At 42.2% G+C, this 26,935-nt stretch overlaps 1 protein-coding gene across 8 annotated transcripts in view; it reads left to right on the top strand.

Moving 5' to 3' along the window:
- LOC140495989 (serine/threonine-protein kinase PAK 3) overlaps window positions 1-26,935 on the top strand; it is a 251,309-nt gene that overhangs the window by 195,583 nt on the left and 28,791 nt on the right. For all 8 annotated transcript variants that reach the window (XM_072595377.1, XM_072595380.1, XM_072595378.1 and 5 more), the window contains 2 exons: window positions 20,263-20,311; window positions 23,827-23,939. In XM_072595377.1, coding sequence (XP_072451478.1) covers window positions 20,263-20,311; window positions 23,827-23,939 — 162 coding nt within the window. The remainder of the gene's footprint in view (window positions 1-20,262; window positions 20,312-23,826; window positions 23,940-26,935) is intronic.

Raw genomic sequence — 26,935 nt, 5'->3', positions numbered from 1 at the left:
GTAGTCACGAGAAGGGTTCTCTAATCTTTTTCATATGGGGTTTCTTGTTCCAATTTATTTCTTGCTTGTAAGGGTAAGTTTTTGACAAAATTGTAAGCACGAATTTCAAATTTTAAACAAAAAACAATAAACCTCCTTAAATAAAGGAGTATTTGATAGAGATGACTCCTTTAAAAAATGGCACCTAGCAGTGCTAACCAAGGAACAGTGCTAGATTTAAAAAAAATATAAGCTCTACATCTGATCACCATGGAATGGCATTGGAATCGGGACCCAAGCTAATCAGGGTTTACTTGATACAGACATTGCATTTGCATCCCTTGCTTCACTATCTTGACTGCTGCTTTTCAGGGCTGGTGGCAGTAGGGGTGGCACTTTGGTGCCTGAGCATGAAAGAGAGAACTTCACCTTCACCCCCTCGACCCCCCTCTCCAGCACCTACTTAGTAGGTAACCCATCGCTTGCAGTCTCAACACAGCACACCCACCCAACCCCCCCAACCCCCACCTCCAGTGCTGTTGTCACTCCAAATGTGCAAGGATAAGGCTAAACTCACTACTGGCATTCCCATAGTTCACTGACCTTCCCATCTGAGGTCATTTCCCTTCTACATTCACTGCTATGAGCCTATCAGCTACAAATGTACAACAGGAATGGCCTCTTATTGGAAAAGCAATTCTTTGCCATACTTTCGCTTTTACTTCCTGGAATTGGAGCACTGGTCACTGAGTCTGTTTTAGAGGCTATAATAATAGTTATATTTATCACTCAGTATTGATTATTGGTATTAGATTAATTTCCTTACTGCTTTGTATAGTTGTTTACCTGTTCAGCATGACCTCTCAAAACTTCAATTTCCTCATCATTTATTCTCTATACAAAAGTTCAGGGGACTGGTTCCACCATAAGGGGACTTCAGTTATGTAGAGAGAATGGAGAAATTAAGACTCTGTTTTCCTTAAGGAGGTAATTGAATTCATGAGGGGTTTTAACAGAGGAGGTATTGGACATCTGCTTCCATTCTGGAACTGAAATAACTCTACAGGGGCCAGTATCCTGTCACTAAGTTCCCCTTTATTTCTCTATGTAAAGTCCTTGACACTGGACGAGCACCCTCAGAGCTAGTGTAAGAATGTCTGACACTTCTCTTTTTTTTATCAGTCAACCAGGTGTCACAAAGCTAGTCCCTTTTTTTTACTAAAAGCTGTTCCTTGGCTCAAGGAGACTCTGACCTTGATTATTTTTAGGAGGGGCAATAAACTGGGCCAGGCTCTGATCAGTCTGGTTTGGTACAGAAATGAAAAGGATTTTGAGAGGCCTATTGTTTATATGTAAACAGCTGAGACTTCAGGCCAAAGTGGTCATGTTTTAGAAGTGACCTGTATAAAGAAAGGGGAGCGGTCAGCTCTGTAGCTGAGCTGAGCAGTTTTAGTTCAGTCTTGAACTGGGAAGTTCAACAGGGAATTGTGTGGAAATTCTCTCTTTTATGCCCATCAACTTCAACCTGTAAGCATGTGTTCCATTTATACTGGTTTTTAAAGGGAGTTAGCTTATTGTGTATATTCGGAACAACATAATTAAGTCTAGTCGGATTGAGTTCTGTAGGGGTTCTTTATTCTGTTCTTAGTGTTTCATTGTATAACTTTGTGAATAAATTTTTGTCTGTTTTAAAATCTAGTCATCAACCTAGGTATCTCCAGGTAATTTTCACTGTACACTTACCAATACAAATTGCAAAGTTATGGTCTGGTGCTGCCTAAATAAGAATGTTTTGAGTGGTCTTGCCTAGTCCATATCACAGGGCTCTCTGAATTGGGCTGTTAATCTAGTCCAATTAAGAAACTTGTATTCTGTGAGGTCCACCAATATAATCACTGCAAAGCGATCAAGAATGAGAGGGCACAAATTTAAGATAATTGGCAAAATAAGTAATTGAGACACGGTGGGAAAATATTTCACCACGCGAGAGGTTCACGCCTGGAAAGCACTGCCTGCCTGTCATTCAATCAATGCTTTTGAGGGTGATTTAGATCATTAGCTGAAAAAGATTGTGCAGGGTAATGGGGAGAAGGTGAGGCAATAGCACTAGGTGCATTGTGCCAGTCTTCTGAAGCAGTAGATACAATAGTATGAATGCCCTTTTTTTTGTGCACTAACAGTTCTGTGATCTAAATGCTGGAATTTTAGTTGTCACCCTTGCTTGCTGACTTCCTGTGGCTCCCATATACCAGAACAAAAGAGAAAAGGCATATGTTAACCAAGTTATATATTTTGGGGATACATGCAAGGTCTGATGCTGCCACAAAAATAAGTTTAGAGCACACCATTACTTTGTAAAGTTTCATTTGGATTGCACCATTATTATGTCTGTGCTTTCCTTGGATGGATGTTTGTAATGCGCTGGTATAATATAATTTGGAACTCATTGTCAGATTGAAAGTTTGTTGATAAAATGAGAATGCATGTGGCATCATAAAAAGATAGTTGCCCAAAGTGTTTTTTCTAAGAAAAGATAATGGCTAATGGAAGATTATTGAACTGAAGCAGGTCATTAGATTCACTCCCCACATTGATAGGAATTTGTACACCTCTTTGACTTTTCAGTGTCGATATAAATTATCTCCTCACTGTCAGATTTGAGGGACCAGATGTCAAAATTTGAACTGAACTAAGAAGTTTGGCACATTTGAAGGAGGCTGTAGTTGACGTCAGAAGCTTTATGTAGTTTATTGCTTTAGGTGATAGAAGCCAGATGTGGAGAAATGTGATTTGTACATTTGATAGGAATAAAAAGAAAAAGTAAACACTGGATTGTAAAATTTTAAAAAGGACTAGACTTGGTATTTGGAATATAAACTTGAGGAAAAGTGCTTAAAACATGGTCAAGATGGGATTCTAGGTCCTATCGATAGGTGCACAAGCATAAAGATTATGCAGTTTCTCATGCTCAGGCCATTGGAGGAGGGGTTTCCTGCCTCTGACTGACAACTGTCAGTACTTGCATTGTCAGCAGGATGGAAACTTAAGCTGTAGGCTCACTGCAGGAGTCTGGAGTGAAAGTGAGTCAGGTGGGTTTGTCCAGGAAAATCTGGGACATTCTAGTAGGGTTGGTGTTGTTATTGTTGTTATTAATAATAATAATAATAATAATCACTTTTTGGTAATTCATGTTGCCAGCTGGTGTTTCTGTGCACTTTGGGCTATTCAAATAGAAGGAACACCCCCATCAGGCTACAGGCATACTCAATAGAGTACACTTGACAAGTTGCCTGCAATGGAATGACCCCTGTCCTCATCTGGTTGAATACCAATAGAAGTAGAATGAATCCTTATATGGTCACTTAAGGACATCAATTGGTTTTGAGTCGAAGAGTATGTTGTTGGAAAAGCATAGCCGGTCAGGCAGCATCCGAGGAGCGGGAGATTCAATGTTTCAAGCATGAGCTCTTCATCTTCCATTGATATCACCCCCGATCCCATAACCACACACACTACAGAGACAGTCTCCGCCTCCCTACTCCCAACTCCAGCCCCACACCAGGTCCTAGCTCCCAGCACTGCCATGTGTTTACCATTCCCCCAGACTTTCTCATCACTGAGGATGAATAATCAGTTCTCAGTAAAGACCTCACCTTCATCCCTCTATGCTCCTAGATCAATTAATTCAACATGTGTTGTGACCTTTTCTCGTTGGAACGGCGAAGGATGAGGGGTGACTTGATAGAGGTTTATAAGATGATCAGAGGATTAGATAGAGTAGACAGTCAGAAACTTTTTCCCCGGGTACAACAGAGTGTTACAAGGGGACATAAAGTTAAGGTGAAGGGTGGAAGGTATAGGGGAGATGTCAGGGGTGGGTTCTTTACCCAGAGAGTGGTGGGGGCATGGAATGCGCTGCCCGTGGGAGTGGTAGAGTCAGAATCATTGGCGACCTTTAAGCGGCATTTGGATAGGTACATGGATGGGTGCTTAATCTAGGTTAGAAGTTCGGCACAACATCGTGGGCCGAAGGGCTTGTTCTGTGCTGTATTGTTCTATGTTATATGTTCAAACTTTTCTTCTGCCGCCTCTGCCTCCATGGTTACTTTTTCCATCAGGACTCTCACCCACCCTCCGAGGACCCCTTCTCCTGCCTCCTTCACACCGCGTCTACCTGAACACCCCGTGCTGGTCTGTTGCCACCCTTAATCTCTTTATTTCTAATTGCCACCATGACATTGATCACCTCACCCACTCTGGCCTCTTACCCTCACAACGCACAGCCCTCCACTCCCTCCGCTCCAACTCCAACCTCACCATCAAACCAGTGAGCAAGGGGAGGTGGGAGCAGTTGTAGTTTGGCTCACTGATCTCTACATTGCTGAAGCCAGGTGCCAACTCAAGGACATCTCCTCCTACTGCCCCCTCGACCACAACCTCCCCTCCCATTACCAAACCATCATCTCCCAGACCATCCACAACCTCATCAACCCAGGGGATCTCCCACCAACAGCCTCCATGCTCATCGTCCCAGAACCCTGCACTGCCTGGTTCTACCTCCTACCCAAAATTCATAAACCTGACAGCTCCAGTCAACCTATCATCTCCGCCTGTTCCTGCCTCACTGAACCTATCTCCGCATACCTTGACACCATTCTGTCCCCCTTGGTCCAGGACCTCCCCACATATGTTCAGGACACCACCCACGCCCTCCACCTCCTCCCTGAGGCTCCTAATGCCTCATCTTCACCATGGACATCCTGGCTCGGTACACGTCCATCCGCTATGACGAAGGCCTCCAAGCCCTCCATTTCTTCCTCTCCCGACATCCCTACCAGTACCCTTCCACTGACACTCATTTGATTGGCTGAATTGGTCCTCACCCTCAATAATTTCTCCTTTGAATCCTCCCACTTCCTCCAGACCAAAAGCGTAGCCATGGGCACCCGCATGGGCCCCAGCCTTGTCTGCCTCTTCATCGGGTATGTGGAACAGTCCATTTTCCTCAGCTACACTGGCACCATTCTGCACCTTTTCCTCCACTATATTGATGACTATATTGGCACCACCCTATGCTCCCATGAGAAGGTTCATGAACACATTCCACCTGATGTCAAGTTCACCTGGACCATCTCTGACACCTCCTTCCCTTTCCTGGACCTCTCCATCTCCATTTCTGTCAACCAACTCAACACTGACATCTACCTCAAACCGGACCAACTCCCATAGCGACCTAGACTACACCTCCTCCCACCCTACCTTTTGTAAAAATGCTATCCCTTGTACCCAATTCCTCTGCCTTCACCGCATCTTCTCCCAGGAGGACCAATTCCACCATAGAAAATCCCAGATGGCCTCCTTCTTCAAAGACTGCAATTTCCCCTCCCACGTGGTCGATGGTGCCCTCCAGTGCATCTCTTCCACTTCCTGTACCTCCGCCCTTGAACCCTCCCCCTCCAACCACAACAAGGATGGAACCTTACTGTCTCCTCCCCCCCCCCCCCCCCCCCCCCCCACCCTCCCCACCAACCTCCGGATACAGTGCATCAACCTCTGCCATTTCCGCCACTTACAATCAGATCCCACCACCAGGAATATATTCCCCTCCCCATCACTATCTGTGTTTCAGAGAGACCATTTCCTCTGCAACTCCATTCCTGACGAAGAGCTTATGAAACATTGACTCTCCTGTTCAGTGCTGCCTGACTGGCTGTGCTTTTCCAGCGCCACACTTTTCGACTATGATTTCCGGCATCTGCAGTCCTCACTTTCTCCTCCTCAATTGGCTTCTAGGCAACAAGGCCATTCTTGAGACTTGGCGAAAGTGAGGACTGCAGATACTGGGGATCAGAGTCAAGATTAGAGTGGTGCTTGAAAAGCACAGCTGGTCAGGCAGCATCCAAGGAGCAGGAAAATCGAGGTTTTGGGGAGGAACCCTTCATCAGAAATAAGCTCACTCCTGATGAAGGACTCCTGAGGAATTGTATCAATGAACAGGGTGCATTGAACAGTCTTCCCAGTTTTTCCCCCCACCTTTTAACACCAACATTTTATTATCTCTCTGTGTCTACGTACTTATATGTGTGCAGGTAGAGATTTGTAAGAGTTAGCATCTTACCTTGTAGTTATATGTTGGCAGTTTATTGCAGTTTACCTGAAGTTTGAATCTATTTATTTGTAATGAATAGGAATTTATGTTAAGTACAGAAACCTGGCCCATGTTATATGTTAACCTGTGTCTGTGAACTAAATTGAGAACTTTGCATATTTTGGTACTACTAAATTTTTTATAACAGGGGAAATAGCAGGGCTTGATTTCCAGCATAATACTCCAGCAAGGCCTGATATGTCATCCTTGTTTGTATAAAGTTAAAAATCACACAACACCAGGTTATAGTCCATAGGTTTAATTGGAAGCACTAGCTTTTGGAACCACTGATGAAGGAGCAGCACTCTGAAAGCTAATGCTTCCAATTAAACCTGTTTGACTATAACCTGGTGTTGAGTAATTTTTAACTTTGCACAGCCCAGTCCAACACTGGCACCTCCAAATCTTGTTTGTATAGTATCATTTTCTCATCAGTCACAATTGAATATGTTGCTTTACAATAACAATAGATTTTTTTTTGGACATTGTACTCCTACTTCAGTCTTGCAATTGATGTCAAACAAGCTGGTAAGTTTGCTCTTGCATGGTCATATACCCATTTCTGCTCTTACATTAATGAATGTTCCACAAGGTTATTCAGTGAGAACTAACATGAAAATAACTACACATCTCCTGCCATTATAGTGAACCAGGTAACTAAATAACAAGAGCTCATGTCAACTGCTTTTAAGCTTACTTGTGCACAATTTAGTGAAGGTTGGGAGGAGGTTTGAAGAGATGGTCAAAATTATAAGCCGAGACAGAGTACGTGGAGAACTGTTCCTGATGGCAGGAACAGTTAAGAATCAGGGGACACAGCTTTAAAGTATTTGGCAAAAGAAACAAAGGCAACTTAAGGAAAGAAAACTTTTCTTCTTCAGCGAGCAGTTACAATCTGGAATGTGCTGCTTGAAGCTGGTGGTGTCAAATCTAACTGCGGCTTTTGAAAGGAAATTGGATAAATATCAGCAGAGAGAGAAATTGTAGGCTGTGTAGAAAAGGCTGGGCAATGGGGCTAGCTAAATTATACTTGCAGAGAGCCAGCAGGGGCTCAACAGACTGAATGAATGGTTTCCTTCCCTGCTGTAATTATTTCATGACTCTGGTATGACACCATATTGATGAGGACAACTGGTATATTAATATGCATTGATGTGCAGTGTCGCACAGTGAGTAGGTAGACCCTCTGGCTCACACAGAACACAATGCCAATGTGAAATGTTTATTTCATCTGTCCTCTCCCAAAAAGACTATCAATGTAATACCAAATTCAAGTAAGTTAAATAATGATTGCTCATGAAACCTATTAATTTATAGACAATGCACTTTTTAGCATGTTAACTCCCATTACAGCAATTTAATCTTCTGATGGAAATTACAATAAGCAAATTCTTATCTTAAATTCTTGAACAAAACTGCACAATCTGTACCTATGCTCATTTTTGTTCAACAGTTACCCAAAGCATATATTTAAAAGTTATGATTAACATAAATGTGTTTCATCTGCATTTACAAGTTTGTGCACATCTTAGCACCAGAAATTGGTCTCAAGTGGAGAAACAAAACAGGCAGTATTCCATCTGTATTTGTACACAACAAGCTGTTATTAAATCTCAATGATCATACTCCACTTATGAATATTTAGAGAGTACCTGCAATGTCCATATAAAAGAGCTGTTTTAAAGGTTACAAGTGCCTCTCCAGTTCTGTCATCTCCAGAAATGTCATAGTGGGTGAAGCCTACTTTAAAGGGGCCTGTATCGCATGAGCTATGGTGTGATTCGTATCTGAATAATGTGAGAAATTGCTGCACTTTTTAGGCATCTGCCGAATGGCAAGACAAGTGTCTCCTGAGAAAGCAACGATTTGCCAATTATGGGGATCATGGTTTGTCAAATGGCTTGTTAAAACCACAATTTGCTTCCTATCTTACCAAATGCACCGAACAAGATTGGTTTAAGAATTCTCGTTATGAAAGTTGGAATGGGGATCTGGCAAATTTAGCTCATCGCAGACAACCTCCATGTTGTCAGGCCTCCAATTACCAGTCCAGGGGATTGGCCACAGTCAGGCGTCTGGTCAGGGGCTCCATGCCTCTGCAGGCTAGGGGGTGGGTCATGGTTAGCCATGCAACTCCAAAGCAGACAATCCAGGGATTTGGAAGAACTGAAAAATCAGGGCATGATCCATGGGCACCAGCGCCACACACCCCTCATCTATGGACTTTGGTTTCTGGTATTTAGCAACCCCTCACAACTCTCATGGGCACTCCTTCGATGGTCTTGTTTGGGAAGCATTGCAGTGGAGTGAAAAGTGGTAATTAACTCCAGTGGGCAATGCATGTCTTGCATCCCCGTAGGAGCAGACATTGAGGAGGAGAAGAAGGGATAAGGTCTCCTGCGTCAGGCAACTGTCCATCCATCTGGCCACTTTCTGCCCTACTGTGAGTTGCTCCCTTCTGTAATGGAAGAAAAGGAGGGACTGAGTAGGATGAAAGTGGGTGGTATGGCTGTTTGTGTTGTTGCAAGTGGTCAAAAGATGGTGAGGTACTCCGATAGAGTGAGTAGGCAGCACCAGAAGGCATGCAAGGTAAGTAATGTGAGAGGTTTGGGGGAGGATGGAAACCAGAGTGAGTGGAGGCAAAGGTGAGGTGTTTTGTGTGAGTGCATAAGCACTACAGAGGCCATGAGGGCCTATTAAGCTTGGAGGTGGGTAAGAGTGAGTGAGCAAAGATGTTGCATGCAATAGTGAGAGTGGAAGAGCATGAGCCTTGGTGGCAGGTGGTGCAGGAGCAGAGACATTGGAAAGATACTGGGGGCAAAAGAGCACTGTGTCTATCCTAGCAGTGCAGAGAAGATCATTGGGGTGGTCTTGGTTCTGGCCCGAATGTGTCAAAGGTTAAATAGTCTCATGCTCATCCTATAGGTTAGCTTCTCTCCAATGTGGAGCTTCATGGAGATGGGGTGGAGTGTTGTGGTGAGGAGGATGGAGAAGAGTGTTGATGTGATGACATAGCGCTGCTTGACCCTAGTTTTCACTGGTATTAGATCTGTGGTGGATTCATTCGTGAGGATTACAAGCTTATATGTCATCATTCCACAATCCCTCACAGTTGACAGAGTCAAAGACCTTTTGTAAGCTCAATGAAGGCCATGTACAGAGGTTTGTGCTGTTCTCTGCACTTCAATTTGTTGCACGCTGAAAATCATGTACCTCTTGATGGGAGAAGCCACATTGAGACACATTAGGCACTGAGGGGAGACAGTCGAGGAAGTTTCTCACAATGATCTTTCCTGTGGCATACGAAAGGAAAATTGCTCTAATTTTCAAAGTCAGACCAATCTCCATTCTTGAAGATGGTGACAATTACGGTGTCTCTGAGATCTCTCGACATGTTCTCTTCCTTCCAGTCAAGGGCAATTGAGGTCATGAGTTCATGTCCAGTGTGCCAGTCCATCATTATTTTAGTGTTTCAGTGGAGATCCCTGCTGATTCTCCACAATACAAATGTAGGGACTAATGTCCTTAACACACTGCAGTATTAATCACTGCAAGTTGATTCACTCCAGTTTACAAGTTTGCAAACTAGTTACAAATGAAGAAATTCAGTTCAACCATCCATATAAATTCTAGTCCTGAATTCCTGCATCCAGTTGTTCCTTAAAACAGATCAGTCGTCTTACCTCTACCTCCTCAGTCTAATCCATTCATCTGTGTATTTCTTGATACCAGTCTTAGACTGTAATTCATAAAAAGTTAATTTATTTCCTCCTGGGTTTGCCTTTTCCATTTACTGACAATATCGTACAGTCATTGCCTCTGAGATCATTTCAAAAGCCTAGTTTATCAGATATTTCAAATTTCCCAAATGCCAAAATTTCTCCATCTGTTTCCTATAACCATTGACATGAGAAGTCAGCCAAGTAGGACTGCAGTAAATGAGTAAGGATTGATTTATTTTAATGTATTTGTGGCAGGTATGGATTTGTCAGAGTCTGGAATAGAAGTGAAAAGGTAAATCAAACTTTTAATATATATGTGAGGTGAATATTGGATTGAACAATATAGAGGGCCATATATTGATATTATCATCTCTAGTTTGATATAGACGTTGGCCTGAATTTATTGACTGGATAGATGACCAGACATTGGAGGAAAGTGGGTGATGCTAGAATACAAGCCTACACGAGGCTTCAGTGCTAGCGGCCACCAATTTAGCATCTGCTTCTGGGGCTGTAGTCACCACTGAAAGCGCGTGGCCACATTGGAGAGGCACTAGCTCAATAGCACCATTGAGCACTGGTCACTGATGCAGGTAGAGTTCAGCGTATCAGAGACAAGATATTTAAGAAAGCAGAGGATGCAATGCTAAAGGAAAAGCCACTCTTTGGTGGTGGAGGCGGTGGTGGTGATGGGGGTTGGGGGTGGGGGGGGGGGGGTGGGGAGGGGGGGAAGGAAGGAAGGAAGGAAGGAAGGAATAGCTTGGTTCCCAATGGCACTACATTCTCAGTCCCAAACCACCACCTTGCTTTATAAAACCAGTCCCTTCTGAGTGGGAGGGCTCTTCTCCACTTAACAATGTTTCTCATGCAGTGAGGTTCCGGTGATCCACAGGCACCTAACTGGGGGTATTTGTTTACAGAAAAAAGCTGGATCTTTTCTGAAGGCAACCAGTTTGCTTCCAGTTCCACTGTCTATAAAATGGCTCACTGGCAGGACAAGGTTAGGGAACCAATTGATTGCAGTACCCATGTGATCTTTGCTGTTTTCTGCCTTCAGCCAAGAAGGGACAGAATTTGGGATCATAGATCTCTGTATAGCAGAGGTTATCACTCAAAACAAAGTGTTACTAAACATATTACTCAGACTTAAAAGTAGAAAAATCAGTGGGGAATGTTGGCATACACCTGAGGATCACAATGGATGTTTGAAACAAAACGGCAGAGTTTCTGTCTATGTGCTTTTACAAACATCAGTGGAGCTCTAATTGTGCCAGAGGATGGAAAAGTATCAGAAATGATGTCTGTCTACCAAAAAGGAGACTGAAGGTTTGCAGGTCAAATAGCCTCACTCCAGTCAGTGATAACCTGAATATATATATATCTGGAATCAAAATGGTATATAAAGACGTAAAATGAACATTTCAGGTTCATGGTTTTCATAGAACTGGTCTTGAATGATCCTCCACCTGAAATTGTAACTCTTTCCGCACCAGTGTTGCCAGATCTGCTGTGCATTTCCAGCATTTTCTGAGACAATTCTTTAAAATTGGCTGTTATTATGTAACATCACTGAGTCATCCTGTCATAATATCGACATTTGTTTCTTGTTCTGTTAGAAGTTAAAGGCTAACAAAGCTCACTGGTAACAATTCAGAATCTTTATCTATTTTACCTAGAAAAAATGTTGCTTTCATTTGTATTCAGCTCTCAAGTTGTTAACTCGCAGGCAAAGCTGGCTGGTGTGTTATTTCATGTCAATTATTTGGAACACCATTCAGCTAAGGATTATGTGTTCTGACATACAAGATTAATATGAGACAATACAGGTCATGCAGCGCTTCCTAGAGTTACTCATGTCAGAAATGTTGGAATGGGTTTTGTTCAGAAACACTGAACAGAAGGATGAGCTAAAATGACAATGTTATTGCAGTGGAAACTGCTCCTTATTGAAAATGGGGGATTTTATTGGCAGGTCCATGGGCTAATTCCTGACATAAAGAATTCTGGAAGAATGAAAGATGGGGGAATATCTCCCTCTGTCCAATCAATGAGGAAATTTGTAAGTGTATCAGTTCATTATATGTACATGCAGCTTCTAAAAGCAATTTGTCCTGTTTCAGTTTACTTAACTTGTACAGTGAGCCTATTGATATTGGTAAACATGGTATTTGTGTATTTTGTTACATTTCATGGTGCAAGGAACAGTACAGAATCAACTGAGATTTACTGGAGTGTTTTATTTGTTAATGTCATCTTGTGATATGTAGGGGAGGTTAAAAATGGTGACACATGCAATAACTTCATCCAGTACATACAATGAGGGGTCTTATTGCCATGGATCCCAGCTTCAGTTGTCATTTAACTTGACGCTGGTCAGTAAAGTTAATGTGCAACTTGTAGCGGACACAGGTTTAGTTACAGAGGTTTGTAATACTAGCATTGGTTTAGTAAGCTATTTCTGACAGTTCTGTTTCTAAATACACAGTATTTAGAAACTGCGTATTCCTTTGGCCCTCGATGTTGCACCATCCTGTGAACTAATTTAAGCCCGTCCCCCACTATCCCATCATCATCCATATGCTTATCCAAGGACTGTTTAAATGCCCCTAATGTGGCTGAGTTAACTACATGGGCAGGCAGGGCATTCCACACCCTTACCACTCTCTGAGTAAAGAACCTGCCTCTGATATGTCTTAAATCTATCTCTCCTTAATTTGCAGCTATGCCCCCTCGTACAAGCCAATGTCGTCATCCTAGGAGAAAGACTCTCACTGTCCACCCTATGTAATCCTCTGATCATCTTGTATGTCTCTATTAAATCCCCCCCCCCCTTAGCCTTCTTTTCTCCAATGAGAACAGACCTAAGTCCCTCGGCCTTCCCTCATAATACCTTCCCTCCAGACCAGGCAACATCCTGGTAAATCTCCTCTGCACCTTTTCCAATACTTCCACATCCTTCCTGTAATGGGGTGACCAAACTGTACACAATATTCCAAATGAGGCCACACTCGCGTTTTGTACAGTTGCAGCATGATATCACAGGCTCCAGAACTCAATCACTCTCCCAATAAAACCAAACACACTCTATGCCTTTTTTTACAGATATTTTTATTAGAAATTTAACATTTTTACAAGTTTACAAAAATAAACAAAACTCTCAAGTACAAACATTGATATACAATTAAATCTTAAATATATAATAACCAAAATTTAACAAAAGAAAAATACCGAGAAAAATAAACAAAACTCAACTAACTACTAATCTAACCTACAACTAACCAGAGTGTATATTTAAGTCTCTTACATTATTCAAATAAGAGAAAGAAAAAAAACGCGGATAACATAGAAATTGGGTAGTGAGATACATGCTCGGAATGTGTTAACATCAAATGTAACAAAACCCGTATTCGTGTGGGATTCCTCTCCCAAGGGGCCCCGGACCAGCCAGGTTTGTAATCTCAATTAAATAAAAGCCCTTGTTAGGATAGCCGAAATATCTGTATTCATATAATTCAAGAAGGGCTGCCATATTTTATAAAATAATTCGGTCTTCATCATGTAGTAAATGATAAATGGTATTGATGGAGGATACCCCCATTGGTCGTAGTACTCTCCATTCTCTATCTGATTTATAAAGACTATCTAATAATGTAGTCTTCTTCTGTATATAGTCTTGAATTTGGAAGTATCGATAGAGGTCTCCATTAGGTAATCCAAATTTCTGACGCAGCTGTTCAAAAGACATCAGGACCCCATCTTTAAATAGGTCCCCTAGACATGAGATACCCCTGGATCTCCAGAGTTTAAAAGTGGCGTCTGTAAACCCCCAGTTGGAATCCCCATGCTCCCACTATCGGCGCATAGGGGGATGTTTTATGTGAGTTGCCCTCATTTTGCCGCATTATATTCCAAGCTTTAATTGTATTTAGTATTATAGGGTTTTTACAGTAATCCATAATGATTTTCCTCTTGTCTAAAAATAAAAGGTTAATAAGTTTTACTTGAGAAGCCTCGATATCCAGCCAGATTGGGTCTTGTCTGACCCGCAATCAATCAGCTACGTAACTTAATAAGGAACTTAACTGATATTTCCTAAAATCTGGGAAGTCCAATCCTCCCCTTGCCTGTGGAAGCTGTAGCTTCTTCAGCTTAATGAGGGGCCGTTTATGATTCCAGATAAAGGAACCCAACCAGCCATATAATTTACGTAGTGCCAGCCTCGGCAGCCTCACCAGAAGCATTCTCATACGGTATAGGAGACGGGGCAGGACATTCATTTTAATTAGTGCTATTCTACACAACCAGGAAATTGGAAGGTCTCCCCTTCGCTGGAGGTCCTGCCTTATCCTCTCTAGTAAATGCACAAAGTTAGCCTTGTATAACTGACCAAGTACTGGGGTAATAAAAATGCCTAAATATAAGAAACCCTCCAGGGACCAACGAAAGGGAAAATGGGATCCATCCATTAAGTGGGGTATCATAGCAAGGCCACCCATTGGCATAGCCTCCGATTTTGAGAAATTAATTTTATAGCCTGAGAATGCGCTAAATGTATTAATAACTTGGATTAAGCAATTCACAGACATCAGGGGATTACTGAGGAATAGAAGAACATCATCTGCATACAGGGTAATTTTATGTTTACCTGTACCAATCCTCTGGGCCGTTATATTAGGATTAGCCCGTATAGCTTCTGCTGGTGGTTCAATTATTAACGTAAATAACAATGGCGAGAGAGGACATCCCTGACGGCAGCCCCTACCCACACTGAAGCTATCGGAACCTAATCCATTGGTAACCACAACGGCTTTGGGATCACTATACAATGTTGAGACCCATTTGGTAAACACCTTTCCAATGTGTAAAACAAATATGACCATTCAACCCTATCAAATGCCTTTTCCGCATCTAATGAAACTACTACTCCCGTTATCTTTCCCTGATGGCAGGCTTGAATCCTATTCAAAACCCTTTTAATATTATTGGATGATCTATGGCCCTTAATAAACCCCATCTGCTCCTCCTTTATGATATATGGCAGTACCCTTTTTAGTCTCAATGCTAACGTTTTAGAAAGGATTTTAAAATCTACATTTAGCAAGGATATTGGTCTGTATGATGTAAAATCTTCTGAATCCTTTCCTTTTTTAAGGATAAGAGAGATATTTGCCTCTTTCAGCGAAGGCGGGAGACAGCCCTGACTATTTGCATAGTTATACATGTCCACAAGTGGACCAGCCAATATTTCTGTAAATTCTTTATAGAATTCAGCTTGAAAACCATCTGGGCCAGGTGCCTTACCGCTCTGAATTTGCCTGATTGGGTCAAGTATTTCTTGGACTGTTAGGGGAGCATTTAAGACCGACACCTGTTCCGGAGTTAGGCCCGGAAAGGTCAAATTTTTAAAAAATGATTGCATCCTCCTAGTCCTGTCTTCACAATCCTGCGATTTATATAAATCAGAATAAAATTTTCTAAAGTTTGCATTAATCTTTTTATGATCATGAGTCAAAATACCCGTACTTTCCTTGATAGACGTGATAGTTTGAGGGGCCTTTTTTTCCTTTGCAAGAAATGCTAAGTATCTACCCGGTTTGTCACCAAATTCATATAACCTTTTTTTGCAAACAATATTTCCCGCTTAGCCGTTTGGGTAAGCGTAGTGTTTAGAGCTGTCCTAAGGGCCGTAATCCTTTGCAATTTAATAATAGAGGGTCTATCAGCGTATGCAGTTTCAGCTGCTTTTAAGTGAACTTCGAGCAGACGCTGTTGTTCTCCCTTTAATTTTTTCTGGGTCACTGAGTAGGAGATGATCAAACCTTGCGCGTAAGCTTTGATGGTCTCCCACATCATTGATGGGTTGCTAGCCGTACCTAAATTAATTTCTAAAAATGTTTTAAGTTCTTGAGAAAAGTACTTTACAAATTTACTGTCTTTCATTAGGAAGGGGTCCATATGCCAATGCCGAGGGGATGTCCCATTATTCCTCACCTTAGTTTCCATATATATAGCAGCATGGTCGGAAATTACTATACTGCCTATTTTACAGGATGATATTGAATTTTTAAAAATCGAGGGGGCAAAGAACATATCAATTCTGGTATGGCATTTATGTAGATTGGAGTAAAAAGAAAAATCTCTGCCCTGTGGATGAAGACATCTCCATACATCTACTAATCCTAATTCTTTGTTCAGATCCACCAATTCTCTAGATCTGGGAGATACTCCTGCAGTACTCTTGGGAATCCTATCTATTTCCGGATCCATAATACAATTAAAGTCTCCCCCTATAATTGTATGACGGGCACCAAGAGCCATCAATTTTGAGAAGGCTTCCGTTATAAATTTAAAGGGGTGTGCCAGGGGGCAGTACAAATTTAAAATCCCATATTCTCCTCCATTTATAAGGGTTTTAATCAGAATATATCGTCCAGATTCGTCTTTTATCTGATTTAGGATTTTGAAAGGGCAATTCTTCCGAATAAGAATAAAACTCCCCTACTTTTTGAGCTAAAAGAAGAAAAAAAGGCCTGATCAAATCCACCCTGTCGTAATTTCAAGTGTTCTTTATCCAACAGATGTGTCTCCTGTAGGAGAGCTATATCAACTCTTTCTTTCTTAAGATTTGATAATATTTTCTTCCTTTTGACTGGCGAATTACTCCCCTTGACATTCCAGGTGCATCACTTAACCAACTGATCAACCATAATCATCCGGACAAATCCGAGACCCCTCAGGAGGGGAAACCCTATCCAGAATATCCCGAGCATAGAGCATATAAAATTTACAAAAATAAAGGCTCTCTAAATCGCTCACTACAGTATAACAAAAAACTATTTCTAAATAAATAAAACTTATTTAAATGGAGTTTTCCCCCCTTGTTCCCAGGGGGTTTCACTTCCTTTCCAAAGGTCCATCGTATCCTCTCCCAACCAATGCCCCACCCTTGACCCAGGCGCTCCTCAATAGGATGAGAATTCAGATATAATACAAAGCTAGAGTTAACAGTGAGCACCCTACCCCCCCCCCCCCCACCCACACCTGGATATATTTGGTAATGTTAATACCATAGATAAACATATATAACTATAAAATTACAACCTCAACAAATAATAATTAAATACAATAATACAAAATAGCAAGGGAAAAACAACCCCGCTCCTAGAGACAGAGGTAAAATAGAATAAGGTAACCACCTCCCCCCACCATTAACTAAACCCTCCGGCTTATATATATACATATCCACACTCACACACAATCATACATGGTTAAATAGAGAACAAATAAATAAATCCCTCTTCCCACCCCCCAAGATAGTATTAAACAATAAGGTAAGAAAAAAGGGGGGGGGGGGATATAAACCGGAGTGGGGGAAAGGCAAACCAACATCCATTATCTCTTACAATTTATTTAAGAGAGTCCAAAAATTCCTTAGCCTTTTCTGGCGATCCGAAGTTTTACATGGATCCTTCATGGTTAAAGCATAGCGTTGCTGGGTAGCATAAGGAGTATTGAATATTTAAGTCCCTTAAACACTATTTCGCCTCATCGAATGTCTTCCTCTTTTAGACCAGAGCTGGGGAAAAGTCCTGGAATAACATGATCTTGGATCCTTTTTGGAATCTTTTCCAAGATTTCTAGAGGCTTCTAGGAGTATCTGCCTCTCCCTATAGCTCTGCAGCCGGAACAGGACCGGGCGAGGGCGCTGGTTCGAGCCAGGCCTGTGTATTGCAACCCAGTAGACCCATTCCACCCTTACCTGGCCTGATCCAGCCTCCAAATTTAAAAGCTGTGGCAGCCACTGCTCGAGAAACGGTGTAAGCTGGCCTTTCTCTTCCCGTTCGAATATTTTTTCGATTATCGAGGTCATCAATATGATTCTCTAAGGTCCGGACTCGCTGTTCGAGAGTCCGGACCTGATCCACGGCCGATTGCGCTGTAGTTTCGGAGGTCGCGGCCTTTAGCTCCGCCCCTCCGACTCGGCACTCGATTTCTTTAATGTCTCGGTCGTGCTTTTGCAGAGCGGCCGAGAGTGAGTCTCATCGACTTCGGGATTCTTCAATGAAAGCATCGATCTTCGCATCGAGTTTAGAGATCATTTCCACGAGGCTTGCCACCATAGGGCAGATGTGGATGCCTCTGCTGCAGCTGGAGAGGGTGGGGGAGGGGTTCCTGCCTGCTGAGAGCTACGGGCTCCCTTCCCTTTAGTCATTTTCGCTGAAGATTAAATTGTTTAAATTCAACACTGAGCAACTAATTAAATTAAACAGTTATTTTAAATGATTTGGTGAGTGTGGTGGGGGTGGGTGACCCACTTTGCCCAAGTCTTGGGAGGAGCACTATGGACTCAGACTTGCTGGGTCGCTGCCATCTTGGATCCCCCCCTCTATGCCTTCTTAACAGCACTATCAACCTGGGTGGCAACTTTCAGGGAACTATATACATGGACACCAAGATCACTTTGCACATCTGTACTGCCAAGAGTCTTTCCATTGACCCAGCATTCTGCCTTTCTGTTTGCTCCCCAAAGTGAATCACCTCACATTTATCTGCATTGAACTCCATTTGCCACCTCTCAGCCCAATTCTGCAGTTTATCCAAGTCCCCCTGCAACCTGCAACATTCTTCCACACTGTCTACTACTCCGCCAACTTAAGTGTCATCTGCAAACTTGCTAACCCATCCAGCTATGCCTGCATCCAAGTCATTTATAAAAATGACGAACAGCAGTGGTCCCAAAACAGATCCTTATGTCACACCACTAGTAACCGGACTCCAGGCTGAATATTTTCCATCAACCACCACTCACTGCCTTCTTACAGAAAGCCAGTTTCTAATCCAAACTGCTAGATCATTCTCTATCCCATGCCTCCGCATTTTCTCCAAAAGCCTACCATGTGAAACCTTATCAAAGGCTTTACTGAAGTCCATGTACACCACGTCAACTACCCTACCCTCATCCACATGCTTGGTCACCTTCTCAAAAAACTCAATGAGGTTTGTGAGACATGACCTGCCCTTGACGAAACCATGTCCAATCAAAATGTTGCTTATGAGATGATTATAAATCCTATCTCTTATAGTCCTTTCCAAAACTTTTCCTACAAGAGACGTAAGGCTCACTGGTCTATGATTAGCTGGGTCATCTCTACTGCCCTTCTTGAACAAGGGCACAACATTTGCAATCCTCCAGTCCTTTGGTACTAAATCTGTAGACAATGACGACCCAAAGATCAACGCCAAAGGCTCCACCATTTCCTCCCAGCTTCCCTGAGAATCCTCTGATAAATCCCATCTAGCCCAGGAGACTTATCTACTTTCACACCTTCTAGAATTGATAACACCTCCTCCTTACCAACCTCAATCCTTTCTAGTCTAATAGCCCATATCTCAGTCTTCTCCTCTACAATATTCTCCTAATCTTGAGTGAAAACAGATGAAAAATATTCATTTACACCTCTCCGAAACTTTCTCAATTTATTTAGTTTTGCTGCCTTGTTAGAGATATACCTACACCTCTCTTTCTTTTTTTAATAAACTGTAATTAGTGCCTTAACTCCAATAAATTTATTTCAATTGTTCCAATTGGCTCTCACTCTGACCCCACCTTTGCGTCTCTGAGGAGGCAAGACATCTCACTCTTCTGCCCTGCACTTCTTGGTGAAATTGACTGAGCTTTCACATCCTGACTAAACTCAGGAGGGTGAATGGAAAAGAAAAAGGAAGGAAAAAAATGCAATTAGTTGTGATGATACCTTTTTAAATGCTATTGATAAAAGATGGAGTCAATTAAACTAATGAAAGCAAGCAAAAGGTTGAGATAACAATTGATTAAGTGTTTAGAAAATTGGATTATTCTCTTCGTAGCCATGTAAAAAGATGGACTCTGGGCTTGTTTATATGAAGTTCAATGAAAATTCAACCCATCCTGAACAGGAAGCTTTCCAGCAGTTTGGAATAGTGCTCAGCTTTGTGTTTCAGAAAATCAACTCATGATTATATGCAAATTTATGTGAAATTATATTCCATATTTAAGTCTAGCCTTTAAGGAAGGTAGAAATGATCGGTGTGTTCTTTCAATTTTTCCCATAATTTTAAATAAAAACCCTTCTCGATGTTATCTTGTAGATTCTTCTGAACAATACTGGATGAAATGTAGTCTGTTGTCTCACAGGAACTGCCCTAGCAATGCAACAGAATCTGACAGGTTCACAATGAATACAACATTCTGGCCCAAGCAAAGACTTGTGCTTTGTATTACACTTTGTTCTTATCTATGTTGGAGCTAGTTGTGGACTTCTAGTGCAGAACTTGAAATGCAGCTCTATTCTTCACTGAGTAATGTCAATGAAAATATCAGAAATGTTTGACATTGAGCATGCTAATAGTTCCTATTTTGCTTCATTTCTTTAGAGCATCAGGCACCGTATACACTGCAATAGACATTGCCACTGGGCAAGAGGTAAGTCTGTGTTCTTACAAGTTTCAATATTGTTGTTTTTTGGCAATTCTAAGAGTGTAGTACACTCTCTGGAATGCTGTCTATTGAATCAGAGTTTCTGCTATCACTGTATGTAATGCACCTCTCGAAGTGACACAGCATATGATACTAGCAAACATACCATAACCTATATGTAAGATGTATCTCTTATTGTACCACTACCTCTTGTATACCTGCACTTCTCCTGCTTGGTGAAATTGACTGAGCTTTCACATCCCGATGTATTTTATAGTTTCCTTTCTCCATTTGAAAACCTTATAAAACATGCAGGGCAGCATTTAATCTGGGCAACACAGGTCTTGGCTGCAGGCTGGACAGTAGCTGAGGGCCTCATATTGGAGAAGATCGATCATATTAGTGTTCTCCATTTTGATCTTCCTGGAGGTGAAAATCCTGCCCCCGGAACCTGCTGATCAACCAGGCCAGGAGCCCTCCATTATAGACAGCACTACTCTAAGTAGTGTCAGTAGCTGGCAATGTATCAATCAGAGGACAGATATAAATGAGAGTACCCCCCTGCTGGAAATTACAGTCTTCAATGGTGGGGGCTTTCATTAAAAAAGGGAGGTTGTCCAAAAGACCCACTTCCCACCCACTCCCAGGTTAACCCTTTAATATGGAAGGTAGGTGGGTGCCAAAATCAGCTGCCCACCAGGTGTGAATCAATAAGGCTCAATTGAAATTATGAAAAGCTCAATTGACCCCATATTATCTTGACAACAGCACAAAAATGGTAGGATGGTGAGGTGGGGAAGGGGGAGGGGTCAAAGGGGGTGTGTGGGCAGGTGGGTGGGAGTGGGCAGCTTGTTTTTGTTTACCAGCTTTTAAAAGTACAGGAAGGAAATGGAGTCCCATCATGGATGTAAATTTGCTTGTTGAGCTGGAAGGTTCGTTTTTAGACATTTCATCACCATAGTAGATAACGTCATCAGTGAGCCTCCCCTGAGCTTCTCTGGAGGCTTACCGATGAGCTTACCTAGTATGGTGACAAATATCTGAAAAGGAACATTTCAGCTCAGCGAGCAAACTTACATTCAGAGCTACAAATCTTCTCAAAACTCGCTAACTCCAATGGGGTCCCATCATTTTAGATGCTGAAATTGTGCATCAAGGCCTCTTTCCTCCACCAGATACTACACTTCTTCCTTCCTCCCCACACAGACCCCCTCCCACAAGTCCTTCCACTTCCCCCCCCTACCCCACTCCGCCTCCTTTATTGCGGCCACATGAACCCTGCCCAAAGCCCTCACCTCTGAATCAAAGATCCTGTCCTTTGTCCTCCTAAATCTCTTTTCTTCCAAGTTTAGAGCAGAGTATGTTTAAACTGGAGCAGACTTGTACCGAGTGTTGAGTGGGCTTTACCAATACTGTCCAGCCTGTTTTTTTTTAAAACAGAGACCTTTAGTCCAGGATTTATTGAGGCCTTTACCTGAAACTGGATGCAGTACCGGCAGCATCCTCTACCAGTCTCTGGTGCTGCTGGGTTTGCTGACCAACCAAACAGAGGAGTAGCTGCAGTGTGTTGTACTTACTGCCATAAAGGGTTTTGTTATTGCACTACCCAGAAGGCAACTCCCCCTGCCAGCTGCTGGTTGATAACTAGCAGCAACCTGATGAGGCCCTTAAATAGACATTGATAGTCTATTTTAAAAACCTCAATTAGCATTTGGGCAAGGTCCCCATCTGCGAACCTCACCACCCCTGGAATGATTTGGGCAGAGATGGGCATTCAGCATGGTCCCCAGTTGGCACGGACCTGACCAAAAGAGTGCCCACTCTCTGGGGCATCAAAATGTGCCATGGGGGGAATAGTAAGTTCTGACCCCTGTGTGTAACTTATTCCTAAAATCTTGTTAGACCTTCAGAAAGAAGCACTCAAAGTATACTCTGTAAATTACAAAGCAGGAGAGCCAGTTTTATTTTAATTGCAACAAAAAATTTCATTGCTGACAAAGGTCAGCAGGTCTGGCAGCGTCTGTCGACAGAAATCAGAGTTATGTTTCGGGTCTAGTGACCCTTCCTCAGTTCTGATTTACAACATCTGTAATTCTTTCAGTTTTTATTTTAATTGCCATTGTCTTTTATAAGGTGTGCCTTGTAGCTCCCTACAGTCATCAAACATGGAAGCAAATGTTTTGCTTAAATTATCACATGTCTAGTCACAGTCGATTAGAGGTGTGGTTATTGTGCACTGTCATTTTCTCTGATGGAATCCAAATCGGACTAACATTTGGACAGTCTCTAAATTTTTAGAAATTGGCCTAGCACTTGCAATCTAGAATAAATATTGAACATCAGTGAGGCTGACTGATAATCTCCCTCGACCTTTGTTATATGAGAAGCATTTTGCAGTTCTATCACCTCCTTTTTGCTGACTCACATTTGTAGGCTGGTTCTAATCAATTGCCAAAACATTCTGCATACATTTCTCTGAGGAACTCTGTCCTTTCCAAATTCATGGCATTTGTTTGACATTTTGAACTCTGAAGCTGACAGCCGTCTGACTGCATTGCATTTAAATTGATTTCCAGTTCAGCACATCCACCATTTGACAAAGAAGAGCAGAGACATTCTATCCCTGGGGCTTTTATCTTGATGAGAATTGTTAAACATTGGAGGAGGGATAGCTTTATTTTATTATTGATATCACTGTTTGAGTGTTGTGGTATACCTGATTTATTGAAAGAGCGGTATGTGTGCGTTTTACTGTTTGCCCTCTGATTGTATGGGCGATTTTGTAGACAAAGGAAGAAACTGGTGAAGAGAGAGGGATGGAAAATTCAAATATAGAATTTACTTTCTTTATTGACTTGCTGCCAATTCCTTCCATATCACTTGTTCCACATGCATTGTTTGAAACGTGGCCAATTCAGGCAGATAACAATATGAAGCAATAGCAGACAGCACAGGCTTTGACATTAGGCAAACGTGGATACTGCAGATGCTGGAGATTAGAGTCAAGCTTAGAGTGGTGCTGGAAAAGCACAGCAGGTCAGGCAGCTTCCGAAGAGCAGGAAAATTGAAGTTTCGGGCAAAAGCCCTTCATCAGGTTTTGACATTGCTTTTCTTACAATTGTACTTGCACTGAAACAGCATCATTTGTGAATCATTGGATTTCTTTTGAAAGAAAAGCATACATACCTTGTAGGCCAGCTTTACAGGTGGACTATTTGACCTTGAGCCAAATCAAACTCCATCCCCTTCTCACCAGATAGCCCCCATACATGTACATCAAAGCAGAAAATGCTGGATTGCAATCAAAATTGGAAATCCCATACATGGGAAGGCAAAATGAATCAATTCTAACTCCGACTTGCACATCTAACTCCAATCAAAGCAGAAATTAACCCTGGGACCTTCCGAATCTACCACACCAAAGGGTCCATAACTGAAAGTGGTCTGTTTTGGTTTTTAACTAAACATACTATCAGAGCACCATCTTGTTAACTGCTGACCTCCACCAAATCTGATTACAGGTGGCAATCAAGCAGATGAACCTACAGCAACAACCCAAGAAGGAGCTGATTATAAATGAAATCCTTGTCATGAGGGAAAATAAGAATGCAAACATTGTGAACTATTTAGACAGGTGAGTCTTAAGAAGTGAGGCTCCACATTCTGCTTGGATGTAATTGTGGAGGTTTCGACAAATAAGCTCCCACACCTGGATCGCCCTTGCCACCTCCTCCTCCTTCTCCTCCTTCTTTCCCCAGCGCATTTCCAGTTGTGTAGTAAAATGTGGAGGTATTCAAAGACTTGTGACCTACTGAGGTAGCCATAAATCGAGGTCCACTCTTTCTGTTAAAGTTTTTTTTAAATACAAGTTCACACATCACCCCAGTTCACCTGACTATCAGCTCAAAGTTGCTAGAAAGCATGGACCAGGTTTCTGCACTGAAAAGGATTATTAAATTTATTACAAGTAATTAGCCTATAGCTACAAGCAAACAGAGATACAACACAGCAAGCTGAAACTCTAATCCCTTAAACATGTGCACGTGCACGCACACACACACACACACGCATTGAGAGAGAAAAAGAAGCAGAAGTCAGTTGAGTGGTCTTTGCTTCCTGATTCTCATGTTGAGATGAGTCTTCCTCAGCTGGCCAGACCTCTTAGTTTGTAAGATGCGCAGTGTTCATCTGTAAAATGTCTATGATTTATCCACTTAAAAGCCACAGCTCACAGCAACTGCTGCGGAGAGGTAACAGGTTTTCTTCAGGTTTAAACTGAGTTTTTACTGCAGAGCACATGCAGCTTCTGCTGGAGAGAACAGCTTGTCGGCTCCTAACCCTCTGCACATTGCAGGAACTCAGCCACAAAAATAGAGTTCACAATAGGCATTAAATTACAGTAAATCCCTTTCTGTAAAAACAATTCTTTCTCATTGCAGTCCAGAGTTTGTAAAGACAATATTAAAAAGACACCAGTCCTTAAAGAAAATAATACTCCTATGATTTTTCTTGCAGAAGTGTCCAGATTAAATTTTAATACCTGGAGCCTTGTCAATCCTCTGCAATAGCCCTGAGTACTTTAATTTTCTATGTTTCAAGAAAAAGTGAGCCATTCGGCCCTTCAAGTCTACTCCACCATTTAATATGCTCCTGGCAGATATCCCTGTATCATCAGTACCATATTCTCAGTTTGTCCCCATACCCGCTCATGCCTTTAGCCCTAAGAACTATATTTAACTCCTGTTTGAAACATTCAATGTTTTACTCTCAGCAGCTTTCTGTGGTAGCAAATTCTACTGAATCAACACTCTGGTTAAGAAATGTCTCCTAATCTCAGTCCTAAATGTTCAATTCCATATCCCTTTAAACTGTTACCCCTGGTTCTGGACACACTGGGAATATCCTTCCTGTGTTTACCCTGTCTCGTCTTGTTGCAACTCTTTCATTAATTCAAGAATTATTTGCTTTCATGGGACATGAACGTCACAGATGAGACCAGTATTTGTTGCCTATCCTGAGATTCCCTTGAACAGGTGATTGTGAGTTTCTTTCTTGAGTCATTGCAGTCTATATGACAAAGGTACAGCCACAGTGTAGTTAGGGAGGGAGTCCCAGGATTTTAGATTAGATTAGATTCCCTACAGCATGGAAACAGGCCCTGCAGCCCAACAAGTCCACACCAACCCTCCGAAGAGTAACCCACCCAGACTTATTTCTCTACATTTATCCCTGACTAATGCATCTAACAGGGAGACAGTGAGGTCTGCAGATGCTGAAGATCAGAGTTAAGAGTGTATTGCTGGAAAAGTACAGTAGGTCAGGCAGCATTCGAGGAGCAAGAAAATCGACATTTTGGGCCGGAGCCCTTCAGGAATTCCTGATGAAGGGCTCTGGCTTGAAATGCCGATTCTCCTCTCCTCGGATGCTGCCAGATCTGCTGTGCTTTTCCAGCAACACATTCTCAACTAATGCACATAACATTATGGGCAATTTAGCATGGCCTATTCACCTTAACCTGCACATCGTTTGGATTGTGAGAGGTAACCAGAGCACCCGGAGGAAACTCTCACAGACATGGGAAAAATGTGCAAACTCCACACAGACAGTCTCCCAAAGCTAGAATTGAACCAGGTCCCTGGTGCTATGAGCCAGCAGTTCTAACCACTGAGCTGCCCCACATTTTAAGTCCAGCATTGGGAAGGAATGGTGATTTAGTTCTGAATCTGAATGGTGAATTGCTCAGAGAGGCACCTGGAAGAAGGCAGGAGAGAATTAGACTTCAATGAGACTACCAAGTGACACGTGTGTCTAAAATTAACAACAGAAGTCAATGCAGAATGTACTTATTCCTATCACTACATGAAGGTATGATTGAACCAGGGGCAAGCTCAAGCACCTTAAGTTGTCTGCGTTTACACAGAGATACCTGATGAAGGAGCAGTGCTCCAAAAGCTAGTGCTTCCAAATAACCCTGTGGACTATAACCTGGTGTTGTGTGATTTTAAACTTTGTCCAACCCAGTCCAACACTGGTACCTCCAAATCATTGCTAAACAGAGATGGAAAGAGCTCATAATAAACGCTAAACTGTGTGTTTAGAAATATTGGTCAGCTCCAGGCAAAATATGATGTAGATACCTACAGGTGTGGAACTGAAAGCTTCAGATATAAATGCCACATGACATTCACTTGAACAAGTATTCAATAGCTATGGAAGATTGTTAATGGTAAATAGAGTCATAGAGTATACAGCACGGAAACAGACGCTTCAGTCCAACCAGTCCATGCCGGCATGTTTCCAAACTAAACTGGTCCTACTTGCCTGCCCCTGGCCCAGATCCTTCCAAATCTTTCCTCTTCATGTACTTAGCCAAATGTCTTTTAAGCGTTGTGAAGGTACCCACATCCACCATTTCCCCTGGAAGTTATTTCCACATACGAATAAAGAATTTGCCCCTCATGTTTTTTTTAATCTCTCTCCTCTCCTCCCCTTAAAAAGTGCCCCTTGGTCTTGAAATCCCCCATTCTAGGGAAAAGACAACTACCACCAACTCTATCTATTCCCCACATTATTTTATAAACTTCTATATGTTTGTCTCTCAGCTTCCTACTTTTCAGTGAAAAGTCCCAG

This window comes from Chiloscyllium punctatum, chromosome 25, assembly GCF_047496795.1.
Source record: "Chiloscyllium punctatum isolate Juve2018m chromosome 25, sChiPun1.3, whole genome shotgun sequence".
In the NCBI taxonomy this organism is placed as follows: domain Eukaryota; kingdom Metazoa; phylum Chordata; class Chondrichthyes; order Orectolobiformes; family Hemiscylliidae; genus Chiloscyllium; species Chiloscyllium punctatum.
This window is presented reverse-complemented; position numbering and strand designations above follow the sequence as displayed.